General features: G+C 38.0%; 1 protein-coding gene across 5 annotated transcripts in view; it reads left to right on the top strand.

Annotated features, from left to right (window-relative positions):
• Nucleotides 1–15,163, top strand: part of Arhgap32 (Rho GTPase activating protein 32) — a 197,459-nt gene that overhangs the window by 177,045 nt on the left and 5,251 nt on the right. For all 5 annotated transcript variants that reach the window (XM_090319705.1, XM_090319704.1, XM_090319706.1 and 2 more), the window contains 10 exons: nucleotides 402–504; nucleotides 2,035–2,179; nucleotides 2,580–2,662; nucleotides 4,224–4,331; nucleotides 4,780–4,925; nucleotides 5,550–5,745; nucleotides 8,198–8,343; nucleotides 9,873–9,944; nucleotides 12,099–12,980; nucleotides 13,655–14,634. In XM_090319705.1, the coding sequence (XP_090175831.1) occupies nucleotides 402–504; nucleotides 2,035–2,179; nucleotides 2,580–2,662; nucleotides 4,224–4,331; nucleotides 4,780–4,925; nucleotides 5,550–5,745; nucleotides 8,198–8,343; nucleotides 9,873–9,944; nucleotides 12,099–12,980; nucleotides 13,655–14,634 (2,861 nt within the window). The remainder of the gene's footprint in view (nucleotides 1–401; nucleotides 505–2,034; nucleotides 2,180–2,579; nucleotides 2,663–4,223; nucleotides 4,332–4,779; nucleotides 4,926–5,549; nucleotides 5,746–8,197; nucleotides 8,344–9,872; nucleotides 9,945–12,098; nucleotides 12,981–13,654; nucleotides 14,635–15,163) is intronic.

Below are 15,163 nucleotides of genomic sequence, written 5' to 3'. Positions count from 1 at the left end.
TACAAGTAATTATGTCGTTAAGATACGCATTTAACTGTACATAATCATTTGCTGTGTATGGAATTTAACTGAACAGCCATATTTTAATTTTAATCTGTCACAGCATTGGAGTTAAACAGTTCACATTACTGCTACCACCTGATCTAAAGAAGTCTGCTGTAGAAGACTGTAAAGAGATTAATGTGTCACTCTATGAACTGAGCCAGTCTTGATTGTTCAGGAAGTCATTACCTGCTTTAAATGTGAAATGAAATAATGCATTCTCATCATTTTTATGGTGAATTAATTCCTTCCTTCCTTTACAAATTTTATCTCGCTTGTAGAAACTTGACATTTTCATCCTTTGATAACATTGATTCTCTTGAATGTTAGCAATTTAATCTATGTCTTCTTTTTCTTAGTGCCCCAGGTTCTTCAAAGCTGCACAGCATTCATTGAGAGATATGGCATTGTGGATGGAATATATCGTCTTTCTGGGGTTGCCTCTAATATCCAAAGACTACGGTAAAACCTTCTGTGGCATTTTCTCATTTATCCGTAATTAGATCATTGAAGCAATTATTTGAAAGTTGAGTAATTTGCTCTGATAACTCTATGGTCACAGTGAGATTGTTGAGATAAAATATAAAATAATATCCACATTGTTTTCTGTGTAATTTTCTAAGTAGTGTTTTTCTGTAATATCAGAGAAAAAGTAAAATTAACCTCTTTAATACTTGTATTTTTTTTTCTTTTAAAAGGTTTAAAAGTTTGATCAAAATGAAGGTGAAATTGACAGCCATGAGAAATGATATTTTGATTAAAATTGAATTCTTGGGCTCTTAATTAAAATTGACAGGAATGAAATCCCTTAGATCCTCACTCCATAGTGTATGCTCATGTATGCATATATTAATTACTCTACATTCTCTTCAACGTCCCTGAGACAAAAATAATAGTCTTCTCTTACATGTACAATAAAAATTTACTTCTGCTTAATCTTGTGGATTTGATCTATTCTTGACATGCCATTATCCTTTTTCACCTTGGTACATGGCATCTGCCACTATTCTTATGGGAATTTTAATATTTTAATTCACAACAAGGTTAATCTTTGTTTTAACAGATAAATGTTTGGAAAATATTTAAGTTGATTCTTGGGCTAAAAACAATTCCGTTTTAGACATTGTAAATCTTACATTCGGATTCCTCACTTTTAGGAGTGTAAGTGTTCTCATGCCTGAGTGCTAATACTGATTAATCTCTTATAGAGTGAGTTTACCTTACCCTAGTATTTTTGAGGACTACTTTCATTTTACTTTTTTAGATTTTACTGTTAAAATTGGTTGTTAGACATTGCATTATATTCCTTCTGTTTTTCTTATTCTGCTTCAGCAAACTGTGATCCATACAATTTCCATCTAAGGAAATTCTTGTTCATGCTCACTTTGATCCCAGTTTCTAATATTACCAAAATATTTATATTCAGACCATTAACACAATTGAGTCCTGTTTTCCTGCTCATCTGTATTCACTACAAAGGATATTGTCTTTTCTCATATCAAAGATACACAGAAGGACATTTGTATATCACATTCAGTTCCTTGCATAGGACACTTAGTTACTGTCGTAGTCCAAAAGCAACCTATTTATAATATAATGATTTAAAGCAAATAGCAACTTAATGAGTTAAATATGGACTCATTCCCATTATAATTTTCAAGTTAGCCAGGTGCTGGTAGGTTATATCTATAATCTTAACAACTCAGGAGGCTGAAAGTTGAGGATCATGGTTCAAAGTCACACAACTCCTACAGGAAGGACCATGAGACTCATCTCCAGTTAGCACACACATATAGGAAAAGATAAGATTTCCACAGCTTGGTGTCTAGTGACTTTTATTAGATATAAAGAAAATATATCCAAGTATCATGGAAGAAAAGAGCAATTCCATGGGTAAAGGGAGCATTGGGACATAAGTTTCTGGTTTCAAGCCATGTATTTTCCTTCCTTCAATAAAATAATTTTTTTGTCTTTTTTTTTTTTCTGGGTTAGGCACGAATTTGACTCTGAGCATGTTCCCGACCTGACAAAAGAACCTTATGTTCAAGACATTCATTCTGTGGGCTCCCTCTGTAAGCTATACTTCCGAGAACTCCCAAACCCCCTGCTCACCTACCAGCTGTATGAGAAATTTTCTGTGAGTACCACTCACTTTTCACTCAAGTTCTGTTGCAGAGTTTTGCATGTTTCTACTTAGACTGTGAAGCTTGGTTTAGTGACTAAATAGAAAGCAGATCTGGAATGTGATTAAAATGATTGTTTAAAGGAACAGCAGTAATTATTGCTAGCTAGTCTATAGTGTCTTGTTTTGTACATGGCCATTCTTTTAGTTCTGACTTTGAGCCTTGAATTTTTTTTCATTTTTAAAAACTATAATTGAGTAGGTTTTAATGTGAATACAGAGCAGTATGTTTGCTTGGGTTTATTATCAAAGAACCAAATGGGTTAAGTGTAGCATGAACACTGAGTTAGAAGTGCAGAACTCTCATTAATGCCAACAAAGCCCATTGGACTGTTTTACATTATGGTTGTTTTAGGATGCCGTTTCAGCAGCAACAGATGAAGAAAGGCTGATAAAAATTCATGATGTCATTCAGCAGCTCCCTCCACCACACTACCGGTAAGGCATGTGTAGGATAATATCAACAAGAGGTACAAAATATCATTTTGGTTCTCCAAAATGAATGAAGTATGTATGGATGTGTCTCTGGGTGTGTATATGTATATATATATATATATATATATATATATATATTTCTTTGACTTTTCCCTTATCCCTAAGCCCTGGCACAGTACTGAGCATCCAGTAGGGCGACAGCAACAGAATAAATGATAACTAGCTAAACCTCTAAGGGTTCTGTCTGCCTGTTTGTTAGCTTTTGTTATTGTTGTTGCATTTTGTTCTTTAGTGCTGCTGAGGATTGAACTCAGGGCCTTGTGCATGCTCATACTTTGCCATGGAACTGCATCCCTTTGTTGCTTTGTGTGTGTGTGTGTGTACTTGTGTGCTAGTCCTGGGGTGTGAATTCAGGTCTAAGCATTGTCCCTAAGCTTTTGTGCTGAAAGCTAGTATTTTACCACTCCTCTTCTGGTCTTTTGGTGGTTAATTAAAGATAAGTATCTCATTGACTTCCATCTCGAGTAGCTAGTATTATAAATGTAAGCCACTGATACTTGGTTCTTCATTGCTATTTTTTTTTTTTTTGGTTGTGGGGTTCTAAGTATCGTACAGTTTTGAAAAGCCAAATGCTTGCAAAGCTGACAGATGCTATAGTAACCTGCTTCATGACTCTTGGATTTCCAGTTTCTTACACTACCACTCCTGTAACCTTTAGCAGTCTTTCTCTACCTCCTCCCTGCAAGGGTATGGCTGAAGTGATACCTTCAGCAGTCTTTCACTTCCTCTTCCGTCCCAGGATTTGGCTGAACTGATAGGCTACATGAAAAGTCAATGGTGCTCCCCCTTTAAAACTCATTCCCTAGTATAGCTTCCTTTTCCTCTCAAGTTCTGTAGGTTCAGCTGAATCTTTATATAGACCACATTTTCACAACTTAACTTTATTACAGTTTCTAATAGTAGAGTCTTATATTTCTGTCTCTCATTCATTATCTTTTAATAGTTTTAATTCCTGTATAATCGAGTAGGCTAAGACATGTTAGCTGATAGATAATATTGGTTTGTGTGTATCCAGTTTAAATTATACTTAAGGTGATCGTATTTATTTCCAAAAATACTTTGCTCAGTTTAAATAAATTACAATTTGAGTAAACAAGATAAACAAGGGCATTAGAATTTGAAATAAGGCTCTACATCCCAAACGCTCCATCAACTGTTCAAATATATTCTTTCCTTGGTGCCTATTGGAATCTTTCTTTTAACTATTTTTAGGTTGGTATAACATTTTCTTTTAAAGAAGTATTTAAATTATTTCCCATGAGTTGTTGTTGGCTTCCAGTAGAAAAATAGAAATTCTAATTCATTTGGTCCAGAAACTAGCTTTTGTGCAGGACTCACTTCTAATAATATTTAAACTTAATAAGCAGCAGGGGAGGAAAAACCCCTGGTTTTTTTTTTCCCTTCTGTTTTGCTTTTGAAAACTTACAAATCAGTTAGTTGCTCTTACATACTACACTGCTGTATAATGCCTCCTTGCATTAGTATGTTGGTTATTGTTTTTTAGAACCCTGGAGTTCCTGATGAGACATTTGTCTCTTCTAGCCGACTATTGTTCCATCACAAATATGCATGCAAAAAACCTGGCCATTGTCTGGGCGCCAAACCTACTCAGGTAACTTGAATTTGACTTAGAATTTTCAGTATAATTTAAGTATCTCTAAGCATCTTGAATAAATACTTTGTTCTTTTCTTTTGTCAGTCCTGGGGCTTGAACTCAGGGCCTGAGCACTGTCCTTGGGCTTTCTCAATGCTCTACCACTTGAGCCACAGCACCACTTCTGGCTTTTTCTGTGTATGTGGTACCAAAGAATCAAACCCAGGTCTTCATGCATGCAGGCAAGCACTCTACCACTAGGCCAAACTCCCAGCTCTCTGGAATAATGATGAAAGGAAAACAAAAGTAAAACTGTAGTTCTTGTTAGTATCTCCATAAAGCAGGAACAGTGGGACATAGCTAAGGGATTATGGAAGTAGGGTTTCTTCCTCTGGTTTGTCTATGACTATGTGTGTAAAAAAAGTACTCCCTTTGCAACACTAATGGAATGTTGTTAACTTCACAGATCAAAACAGATAGAGTCGGCCTGCTTTAGCGGGACAGCAGCTTTCATGGAAGTGAGAATTCAGTCTGTGGTTGTTGAATTCATCCTCAATCATGTAGATGTACTCTTCAGTGGCAAAATCAGTGCGGTCATGCAGGAAGGGGCAGGTATGACTTGGGGATTTCGTTTACATGTACCCAACTTTCACAAGGAATTTTACCATTTCAGTTGGTAAAATGGGACATTCAGAGAAGATCACTAATTTATGTCTCTATCCCAAAATAAACAGTTGACAGTTCTTTTATATGTACATAATGAATACAGCATGTCAGATCTGTTGTGATCTAAGCTTATGACAATTTTTTAAATATTGTCACTTATTATGTATAATAAAGTTATCATATAGAACAGGAAAAAAAATTACTTTCTCAGCTCAAAATATCTGAGCCGTAGCCTTTTCTGGCATCTTTCTTTTTTTCCCCCTTAGTATTGGGGATTGCCCTCGACCTTGTGCTGGCTCCTTGAGCCATGCCTCCAGTTCACCACCTCCCCATTGGCTAGAATTACAGGTATGCCCAAGCTGTCCTTTAAGACAAGAAAACAGTTAAATTTATCACTGATCTGGCACCTTTTATTTCTCAGTTCATAGAAACCACTTTCATTTTTTTTTTCCGTTTAGAACTTTTGGAAAAAAGTTGACATAATATCAAAGGGTAGATAAATAGTTAGACAGAGAAACAGGCTGCTGTGCCCTGACCTATAATTGATTCTTCGCTTCTTATTTTTTGAAGCTTCTCTGTCAAGGCCCAAATCTCTGCTGGTGTCCTCTCCATCCACCAAGCTGCTGACCCTGGAGGAAGCCCAGGCACGAACCCAAGCTCAGGTCAACTCTCCAATTGTGACTGAAAATAAATACATCGAAGTCGGAGAAGGGCCTGCTGCACTTCAAGGGAAATTTCATACTATCATCGAGTTTCCACTTGAAAGGTAAAATTCATTAAATCTTATTTTAAAATATGGTTTTCATAGCTATGAGTTTTTTTTGTGCTTTTGGGGTTTTTTTGTTGTCATTGTTATTGTTGTTTTTGTTTTTACCAGTCCTGGGGCTTGAACTCAGGGGCCTGGGCTGGGCACTGTCCTTGAAATCTTTTTTTTTTTAATTGTAATTAATAAAAGGGTTACATGATATTTGCCAGATAGAAGGTGCATTAATTCACGTACATTGATACCCTTTCACATGTCTTGGTACCCATTACCCTCCCTCCCACCCCCCCCACTTTCTTTTCCCCTCTTCCCTATCAAATTTCAAATAACCAAATACAAATAAATTCAATATATCAGATAACAAAGTGAGATACTATAACAATATGAGATACCCAAGGGACAGCAAAGGAGATGAGAGATAACATAGTACTTTTGACTTAAGGCTAGTGCTCTGCAACTTGAGCCATAGCGCTATAGCTTTTTCTTAGTATGTGGTACCAAGGAATGGAACCTAGGACTTCGTGCATGCTAGCTGAGCACTCTTACCACTGTGCTATGCTTCCAGCCTCATAGCTATGTCTTTATTCTCTACTTGTTTTCAGTTTTGTATTTTAGCAACACTGTATCAAGTTCTGGCCCACTCTCAGAAAATAAAAAGGTTATTTTAGTATAAGTGATTCTTCAGACTTTGAAGAGAATTAATATAACAAATGATTTTTGTATTACAACATTTTTTTTTCTTAAAACAATGTCACTGGGAAAATTGTTAGAAAATACACACTCACAATGTGGGATTCAGTCTTCTGAGATAGTATGGTTTAGAAGTAATCTGTGTTGGAATAGTTTTTTCAGAAAGTAGCAAATACATAATGATTGATTTGACATTGATTCCATATTAAGATTAATAGATTGGCAATGCTCAAAGTATGCACTTTCCATCAACAGCATTAGTATTACCAGTTAGTCGTTAGAAATGCAGATACTCAGTATCAGCCCAGACCACAAATCAAGACTCCTGGGAGTAGAGCCCAGCAATCTCCTGTCTTTCAAGACGCTTTCTGTTTGAGTCTGGTGGATATGAAAGTTGTGGAGCCACTACAGCCTGCCATCTCAGGGGTCAGCTCTGGTCAGCTCAAAAGAAATGGTGATAACTTAGGTTATGTATCTTCTTTACTAGAGTCTAGTAAGAAGATTTATATATGTAAAGTTATTATTGATATCTCTGTTACTCAAAGGAGTATTGCACATGGATATGATCTTGTGTGTCTTGGTTAGTATTGATTTAATTTTAGGATTTGTTCTTTTTGTGTTAGTATATTCTTACCTTCCTATAAAAATAGTCAGAAAAATTGTCTTTGCCATCTTGATTTTGCATTTTAGCTCCATAGTTTACAGAGTTGGAGATTGTGAAAGTAGATTTCATGCTGCGCAGTCTACTCAGGAAGCTGAATCTGAGGATTTTAGTTCACAAGCATTGGCTCACAGGCAGTCCAGACATGAAAGTCCACAAGAAACTTACATATGGTTAACCCCACCACAAAGTCTAAAGTGGAGCTGAGGCTCAAGTGCTTGAGTGCTAGCCTTGAACAAAAGGTCCTAGTGGCTGACAACAGTAATCCTAGCTAGTCAGGATGCTGAGATTTGAGGCTAACAGTTCAAAGCCAGCCAGGGCAGAAAAGTTTGTGGAACTCTTCTCTCCAGTTAACTACAAAAGTGGCACTATGGCTCAAAATGCTACAGCACTTGCCTTGAACAAAAGAGCACAAGGAAAGAATGTCCTGAGTTCAAGCCCCATGACCAAATGGGGGAAAAAAGCTGAAGGATAGTACCCAGGCCCTGGGTTCAAACCCTAGGACCCAGCACCCCTCCCCAAAAATTGTATTATGATGTAGAGAAACTTGGGCGCCTTCCCTAACTAAATCACTTAGCAGTTTTATAACATTTAGGAAGTTTTAGGAATGTATTAGAAATGGAGAATAACAGTAGTACTTGCCTCATGTTGTCATATTTGATTTAAAGACCACACTGACTATATATACATGATGCTAAACACAGTGTCTACCTATTTAATGGATACTAATTTTTTATTTTTGCTATTCTTATATTCTTGACTCGCACGTAAAAGCATTTTCTTTAACTTGTTATTTTTGGAAGTTTAGTAGTTCCTATGTTCCTTGTGGTTTTTTTCCACTCATTTAGTAGATTGTAAGGCTAGATCTAAATATGAAGATATACCTAAGTGATGTTTGGAAACTAGTTCCTAATGCTATAATTTCCATGACTAACTTCCTTTTACATTTCAGCCTCTCTGTGTAGTGTGCTACTGAGATGATAAGAATGTGTTCATTATTCCAGCTGTGCCTCTCTAGGCTAATAGACTCTTCCTGTCATTTGTTCATTTCTTTGATAGGTACTTATCTATCTTAATTGTGATGAACTACGTTCTCTCTCATAGGAAAAGACCTCCTAATAAAATGAAAAAATCACCTGTGGGCAGTTGGCGTTCTTTTTTCAACTTGGGGAAGTCATCTTCCATCTCTAAGCGGAAGTTACAGCGTAATGAGAGTGAGCCCTCAGAGATGAAAGCCATGGCTTTGAAAGGTGAGTGCCTTTCCTGTCTTTTAACCACTCCAGTATAGTCTTCCTGCTAAGGCTTGTACCTTTTGCTATCCTCATTGCCTTCTGGCACTTGGACACAGTGTATTATCATTTTCATGACAGTTTCATTATATGATGTACATAGTAATATGTGACAAAAGTGGAGTATCTTCATTACCATTTCTTTTCTTTTTTTCTCTTTTGATGATGCTAGGGTTTGAGTGCAGGGTCTTGAGCTTACTAGTCAAGCACTGTACCCCTTGAGCTATGTTCTAGACTAACCAATTCTTTTTTTTTTTTTTTTGGTGGGTCATGGGGCTTGAACTTGACCTAGGCGCTGTCCCTGAGCTCTTCAACTCAAGGCTACTGCCCTACTACTGGGCCTGAGCATTGTCCCTGAGCTCTTCAGCTCAACCCTAATGCCCTACCCTTGATCCAAGCCCCACTTCCCATTTTCTAGAGGTTAATTGGAGATAAGGATATCAAGTCCTTTTGTGCCCAGGCTGACCTTGAACCTTGATCCTCAGATCTCAGCCTCCTGAGTAGCTAGGATTACAGGCATGAACTACCGCACCCGTTTACTCTAACCAATTCTTTATCACCATCTCAAAAGGTAACATAAATTACATGTAAAAGGATCCAATTTCTCATGGGAACTTTATAAATTATATATGTAATATATGTATAATCTATTCACTATACACACACACACACACAATGTGATTAAAATTTCACATGTAGTCAGCCACTTGTAACTCAAACCTGTCATTCCCTAGCTATTTAGGAGGCTGAGACCTGAGAATCATGATTCAAAGTCAGCCCAGGAAGGAAAGCCCATGAAACTCTTATCTTAAATAGCCACCCCAAATCCAGAAGTGGAACTGTGACCCAGAGTCCAAGACCTTCTACCAGTTGGGGGCAGGGGGAGGGATAAACAAATAAAAAAACAATTTGTAACTTTGTGACTTAGTAATGAGAGTGTCTTATTTGGCCAAATAGACCTATTACCATAGAATAAATGACTTTTTAAAAAATTAATTTAAACTAGACAGAAGCTATAATCCTAGCAACTCGGGAAGCTGGGGTCAGAGGATTGCCATTCAGAGCTTTCTTAAATGATCTATAAAAATAATGTTGATCATTCAATGTCACTCCATTCTCTACCCCTCTTTGTGTCTCCATTTTCTTCTCTAAAAAGAGCACTAGTTGTGGAGGATAGAGTCCTCTGTGAGACCAGCATTGTATCATCCCAGGATATTGAGTTGGTCTTGAGGAATTTGCATAAGATAGAAGTCTTTTGGTTTATCTCTATGTTTAAGTTCATAATTTTTCAGAAAACAGACTTTTCATGTTAGGAACTGAGAACAGTTCAGTACTTTCTATAAGAGAGTTGTAAATTGAATATAACTCAAAATGTGCAGCTAACCACTTGTGGAATATTATTACCCTGGTATATGAAAAAAACACCAGTTCCTTTCACTGTATGTACACCATAGTAATAAAACTTGACACTATTTGGTTTTGATTATCAGGTGGCAGGGCAGAAGGAACCCTTCGCTCCGCTAAAAGTGAGGAGTCTCTTACTTCTCTCCATGCAGTTGATGGTAAGACTGAAGCCATTCAGCCCTTTATTGTTATGTTGAAAATACACAATTGAGTGTGTTTTATACAAATAATTACATAGTAAATGGCTACTGACTATCTTTTCCAACATTACAGTACATACTTAGCTTATTGTTCATATTGAAATTCAAAAATATTTTTGTATAGTAACTATTTTATAGTTTCTGTTCATTTACATTAAATCGGCCAAATGTTTTATAGAAACAACGTACATTTCTCCAATGCTTAGAAAAACTAAGTACGATGTCTCTCTTGGATTTCCTATGAGAGCGTAATGTTTGTTACAAAAAAATAAATTGGATGTAATTTAGACCAGTAGTCTTGTGTTTTGCAGTGGCCTAACATGACTTTAAATTTTTATAGATGAGATTGATTTCAGGTGTTCTTCATTACTCAAGGATTATTACTACCTGAAGATGGCAACTTAGAGTGCATCTGCTTAAAATGGCACCAAACTTTCAAGGCAAATAGTAAGACAAGGTTTGGTTGTAGCATAACTTAAAAAACAAAACTAGACTATTATGAAAACAAATGTTTGTTATATTCTGTTTAATAAGAGTTAAATTACAGTTGCAGTTATGTGCTGATTTTTAGAAGGACCTACTTCATTGTTTATTAGGGGAAGGTATGAATTTTTGTTTTTAAACCCATTTTAAGAACTCAAGATTACATCCTTCGATTGCTAATGAAGCAACCGATTTTTTCTTTAATCCCTTATACAAAAGTAATCTACCACCGTGCCGGTTTTCCATGGTGTTTCATGGTCCATTTACTTCCAGATTTTGTTGCTGTTAAGTATCCTAAGATGCCATTATCTAGGTCGGTTTCCCATCTTCATTGATTACTGATGCATCCTCACTGCTTTGCTTGTGAGTTACAGTTCTCCCATATCATTTTATCTGAGTGGCTGGCATTTTAGGAATTTCTTTTTTTTTATTGTAATTAATAAAAGGGTTACATGATATTTGCCAGATAGAAGGTGCATTAATTCACATACATTGATACCCTTTCACATGTCTTGGTACCCATTACCCTCCCCCCACCCCCCACTCGTCTTGGTTTTCCCCCCTTCCCTATCAAATTTCAAATAACCAAATACAAATAAATTCAATATATCAGATAACAGAGTGAGATACTGTAACAATATGAGATACCCAAGGGACAGCAAAGGAGATGAGAGATAACAGTACATTAAGGACAACAATCATTCGTTATATGGCTTTTGTTTCAATATCCTGGAGGTCCTTTCAATTAGCTTCATACTATATGGCCTTATGTATCAAGATTTTGTTCTATTGCAGATCTTTGCTAGTAGAGCCCAAGGTTTCTACTGATTATGAAAAATGAGGGAAACCATTGAGCCTAAGTTTTAGGAATTTCTTTTTAAGATTGTGAGTTATACTACAGTCAGGATACTTTTGCAAGAAATAAAAATAGATACAGTGAATAATCTTATAAGTGAGATGCATTAGTAAATGGAATTATGTTAAGATAGTTTCTGTCTCCACTAAATAATTATAATTTTCATAGAATAATGTTTATTTTTTACATTAAATATTAGCGACAACATGAAATTTTACCAAATTGTCCATCATTCCTAAGGGATATAGTGGAAAACTAAAAGCCTATTGGTTAAGAAAAATGGAATTATATCTTACGGAAATGCTTTTTAATTGAGAGGCTCATTTTTTTTAAAGAAATACCTTTTATATCAAGATTTTGCCATGATAAACAGCCCTTTTTTGCTGGTTTATATCCAAAATGCTAGAGATCAATTTCACTGCACAAATCATTTATATATACACACCAACAATACAAAAAAACACATAGACATGGAAAACTTGCCCAAAGTCACATCAAGTGTCAGTGTTTGACCAAGAATAGAATTCAGGAGTCCTTAGTCCTGTTCTTTGCAAGATCTCCCCTGTTTATATGTGACAGTTACCTATTGCTCTGGAAGTTGTGTGTTACATTATAAGTATAAATAATCTATGTACACTTGATGACAGTTTGCAGGAAGAAAGTGAATTATGTTTTTTTTACCCTTATGAAGAAATTACTACTATACTAAGTGACTTATTACAAATAGTATCCTGTGATATTCATGCTTTGGCATTGTTGTTAATTTTCACCAGGTGACTCCAAGCTCTTCCGACCCAGAAGACCCCGGTCTAGCAGTGATGCACTGTCTGCCTCTTTCAATGGAGAAATGCTGGGGAACCGATGTAATTCCTATGATAATCTACCCCACGATCATGAGAGTGAGGAGGAAGTGGGGCTGCTCCACATTCCAGCTCTTGTGTCTCCTCATTCTGCTGAGGATGTTGACTTGAGTCCACCAGAAATTGGAGTGGCCAGCCTGGATTTCGACCCAATGTCATTTCAATGTAGTCCTCCTAAAGCTGAATCAGAATGTCTGGAGAGTGGTGCTTCCTTCTTGGATACATTAGGATACTCCAAGGATAAACCATGTGCCAATAAAAAGGATGGGGAAGCAGGTGGTAGCCAGACTCATACACCAGGAAGCACTCCAAGTTCTGAACCTGTCTCTCCAGTTCAGGAGAAACTGAGTCCATTTTTTACCCTGGACTTGAGCCCAACTGAAGACAAATCATCTAAGCCATCCACATTTACTGAAAAGGTTGTCTATGCTTTCTCTCCGAAGATAGGACGGAAATTAAGCAAATCACCTTCCATAAACATATCTGAGCCAATTTCAGTGACCCTTCCACCTCAGGTGTCAGAAGTCATTGGAACTGTCTCAAACACTATAACTCAGAATGCATCATCTCCAACCTGGGAGAAAAGCGTGGAAGAAAGTGATGTCACAAATAGATCCCCCACCCAGATAGTAAAGATGAAAACAATTGAGAGAGAGGCCCAAGAAGGATGTGAACCTGAAGTCCAGCCCCTGGACCAGGTTGCTGCTGAAGAAGTAGCATTGCCAGGGAAAGAGGAGCAGTCTGTCTCAAGCAGTCAGAGTAATAAGGCTGTAGCTTCTGGACAGACTCAGACAGGTACTGTTTTTTTTTCCTCCATTCTTTCTTTAAGTTAAGAGGGATCCTGTGTGTCACCTGTGCCTTTTAAGAGAAAAACTTGCCCGACAGCTAGTCTTTAATCAAAGAGAATGCTTTTCTGAGTGGTGCTGATGGCACAAAGCCCTAAGTTACAGTCAGTCAAGCAAAACTCCCCAAAAGGCCTGTGGCCTCGCTTCAGACTTTTACAAAAGCCCCATTACCTTTCGGACAGTCAGAATTTGTAAATAATTTTTCTACAGCTTTTTAGCTCTTGATAATGTTTTCTTTCCTAATAAATATACCGACTATTGCCTTACAAGTTAACAAGCCAGCCTGCTCTATTAAATGTAATTCTTAATCACAATCTGTAAGCGCTCAAAGCTTGTGCTCTAAGCAGTCTTTTCTGAGCCAGGTAAGGGACCTGCATCCCCACCCCCCATTACTGTAGCTAGCAGTTCAAGAGGAGCTTGCAACCTTTAAACACGCTCTTAGCTTTCCTTCTGAACCAGATGTGTTCTCAGCATTTGCATGTGGGATAGAAGACCGTGGATTGCCATTTTGAAATATGGAAGGAACCTATTTTTTTAGTGATCACATTGGGAGTGTTTGGCTTTCCGTATAGGATAACGTAAGCTACCTTTTCATTCTCATTTTTTTTCCCAATTTCCCACTAGGAGCAGTTACCCATGATCCCCCTCAGGATCCTGTTCCTGTCAGTTCAGTCTCTCTTATCCCACCACCACCGCCTCCGAAAAATGTCGCCCGAATGTTGGCACTAGCATTAGCTGAGTCTGCGCAGCAAGCCTCAACTCAGTCACTGAAGAGACCAGGGATTTCTCAGGCTGGGTATACTAGTTACGGAGACTTGGCAGTGACTACAGCTGAAGATAAACTGCCTGATCCCTACTGTAGTGTTGCTCTAGATAAGGCCTATTTCCAAACAGATCGACCCGCAGAGCCGTTCCACCTCCAGAACAACATATCTGGGCATTGTGACCAGTCTCTCCCAGAGACAGCAACTCTTGGGGATCCCACCCACTCCAACACAACTGAATCTGGAGAGCAACTCCACCAAGTTGACTTGCCAGCGAGTAAACCACCTCGAAACTATTTATCTGGGGACCCAGAAAAGACCAGAAGCACTTCAGCTCCCCTCACAGACTCAGAGAAGTCTGAGGATCCTATCAGTTTTCCTGATGACCAGGCTGGGAAGACCAGTATGCCAACTGTGTCCTTTGTGGAACAGAACAAACTTCCACTCCATTTCTGCAGTGATGAGCCCCCCGCTTCCCTTGCCACAAGTATGGATAAGCCCCATCATCCTGTAGAAGTTGCAGACAGATCTCTCATGACTTCTAATTTGTCTAAGGACAAAGTCTACCCTCCTTCTGGGTCCCCTGAAGAGAATACCAGCACCACCACCAGGGCTTATGTGATGGTATCTACAGCAGCAGCTGAAATGAGCTCCAGGGATGCCACCTGGGCTATGGCTGAACAGCCCATTGCTGCTGACTTTGCCGCTGCCACCCTCCAGCGCACACACAGAACTAACAGGCCCCTTCCCCCACCTCCTTCCCAAAGGCCAGTGGAGCAGCTGCCAGTCTCGGGGCAGGTACAAGCAGCACCCAATATAGGATTAAATAATTGTCACAAGGTAAGAAGGGGAGGAAGTCAGTGGTGTGAAATGTACCCTTTCCAAAGGTATGTTATTTTTCAGCAGGATGTGTTGTCATTGCATCAGCTACAGCCTTATTTTTCAATCCTATGGCAGATCTTCATGATATAGTTCCTGTTTCAGGTTGAACTTCCTTTTTACTTGGCTGCTGATTTCCCTCTGGGGAAGAAATAGATATTTGATGACTGTAGCTTAAGCCTACCTGCTCCCTTTTCTTCCTAAAGCCTTGAATTTCCTCATAGTAGCACAAAAAGATTGTGATCAAACTAAACAAACAGGCCTTAGATAGGTCAGTCTTTTTTCTTTGCTAGCTCCATCCCTGACTCATAGTGACATTGAACAAGTAGGGTTAGGCAAGTCATTTAGTCACTCTGTGCCACCATTCATACCTACACGATGAAAACACTTCATTCTTAAGACATTTGTAAGATTCTGTCTATGAATACTTTTTTGAAGTGGAAGACAGTGGTATGTTGGGATTTGTTTGGTGGTGTTGTTGATCATAGAT

This window comes from Megascapheus bottae, chromosome 27 (assembly GCF_031878675.1).
Source record: "Megascapheus bottae isolate mThoBot1 chromosome 27, mThoBot2.hap1, whole genome shotgun sequence".
NCBI classification, from domain to species: domain Eukaryota; kingdom Metazoa; phylum Chordata; class Mammalia; order Rodentia; family Geomyidae; genus Megascapheus; species Megascapheus bottae.
Note: the sequence above shows the minus strand (reverse complement) of the source record. Positions and strands in the feature narration are given on the sequence as shown.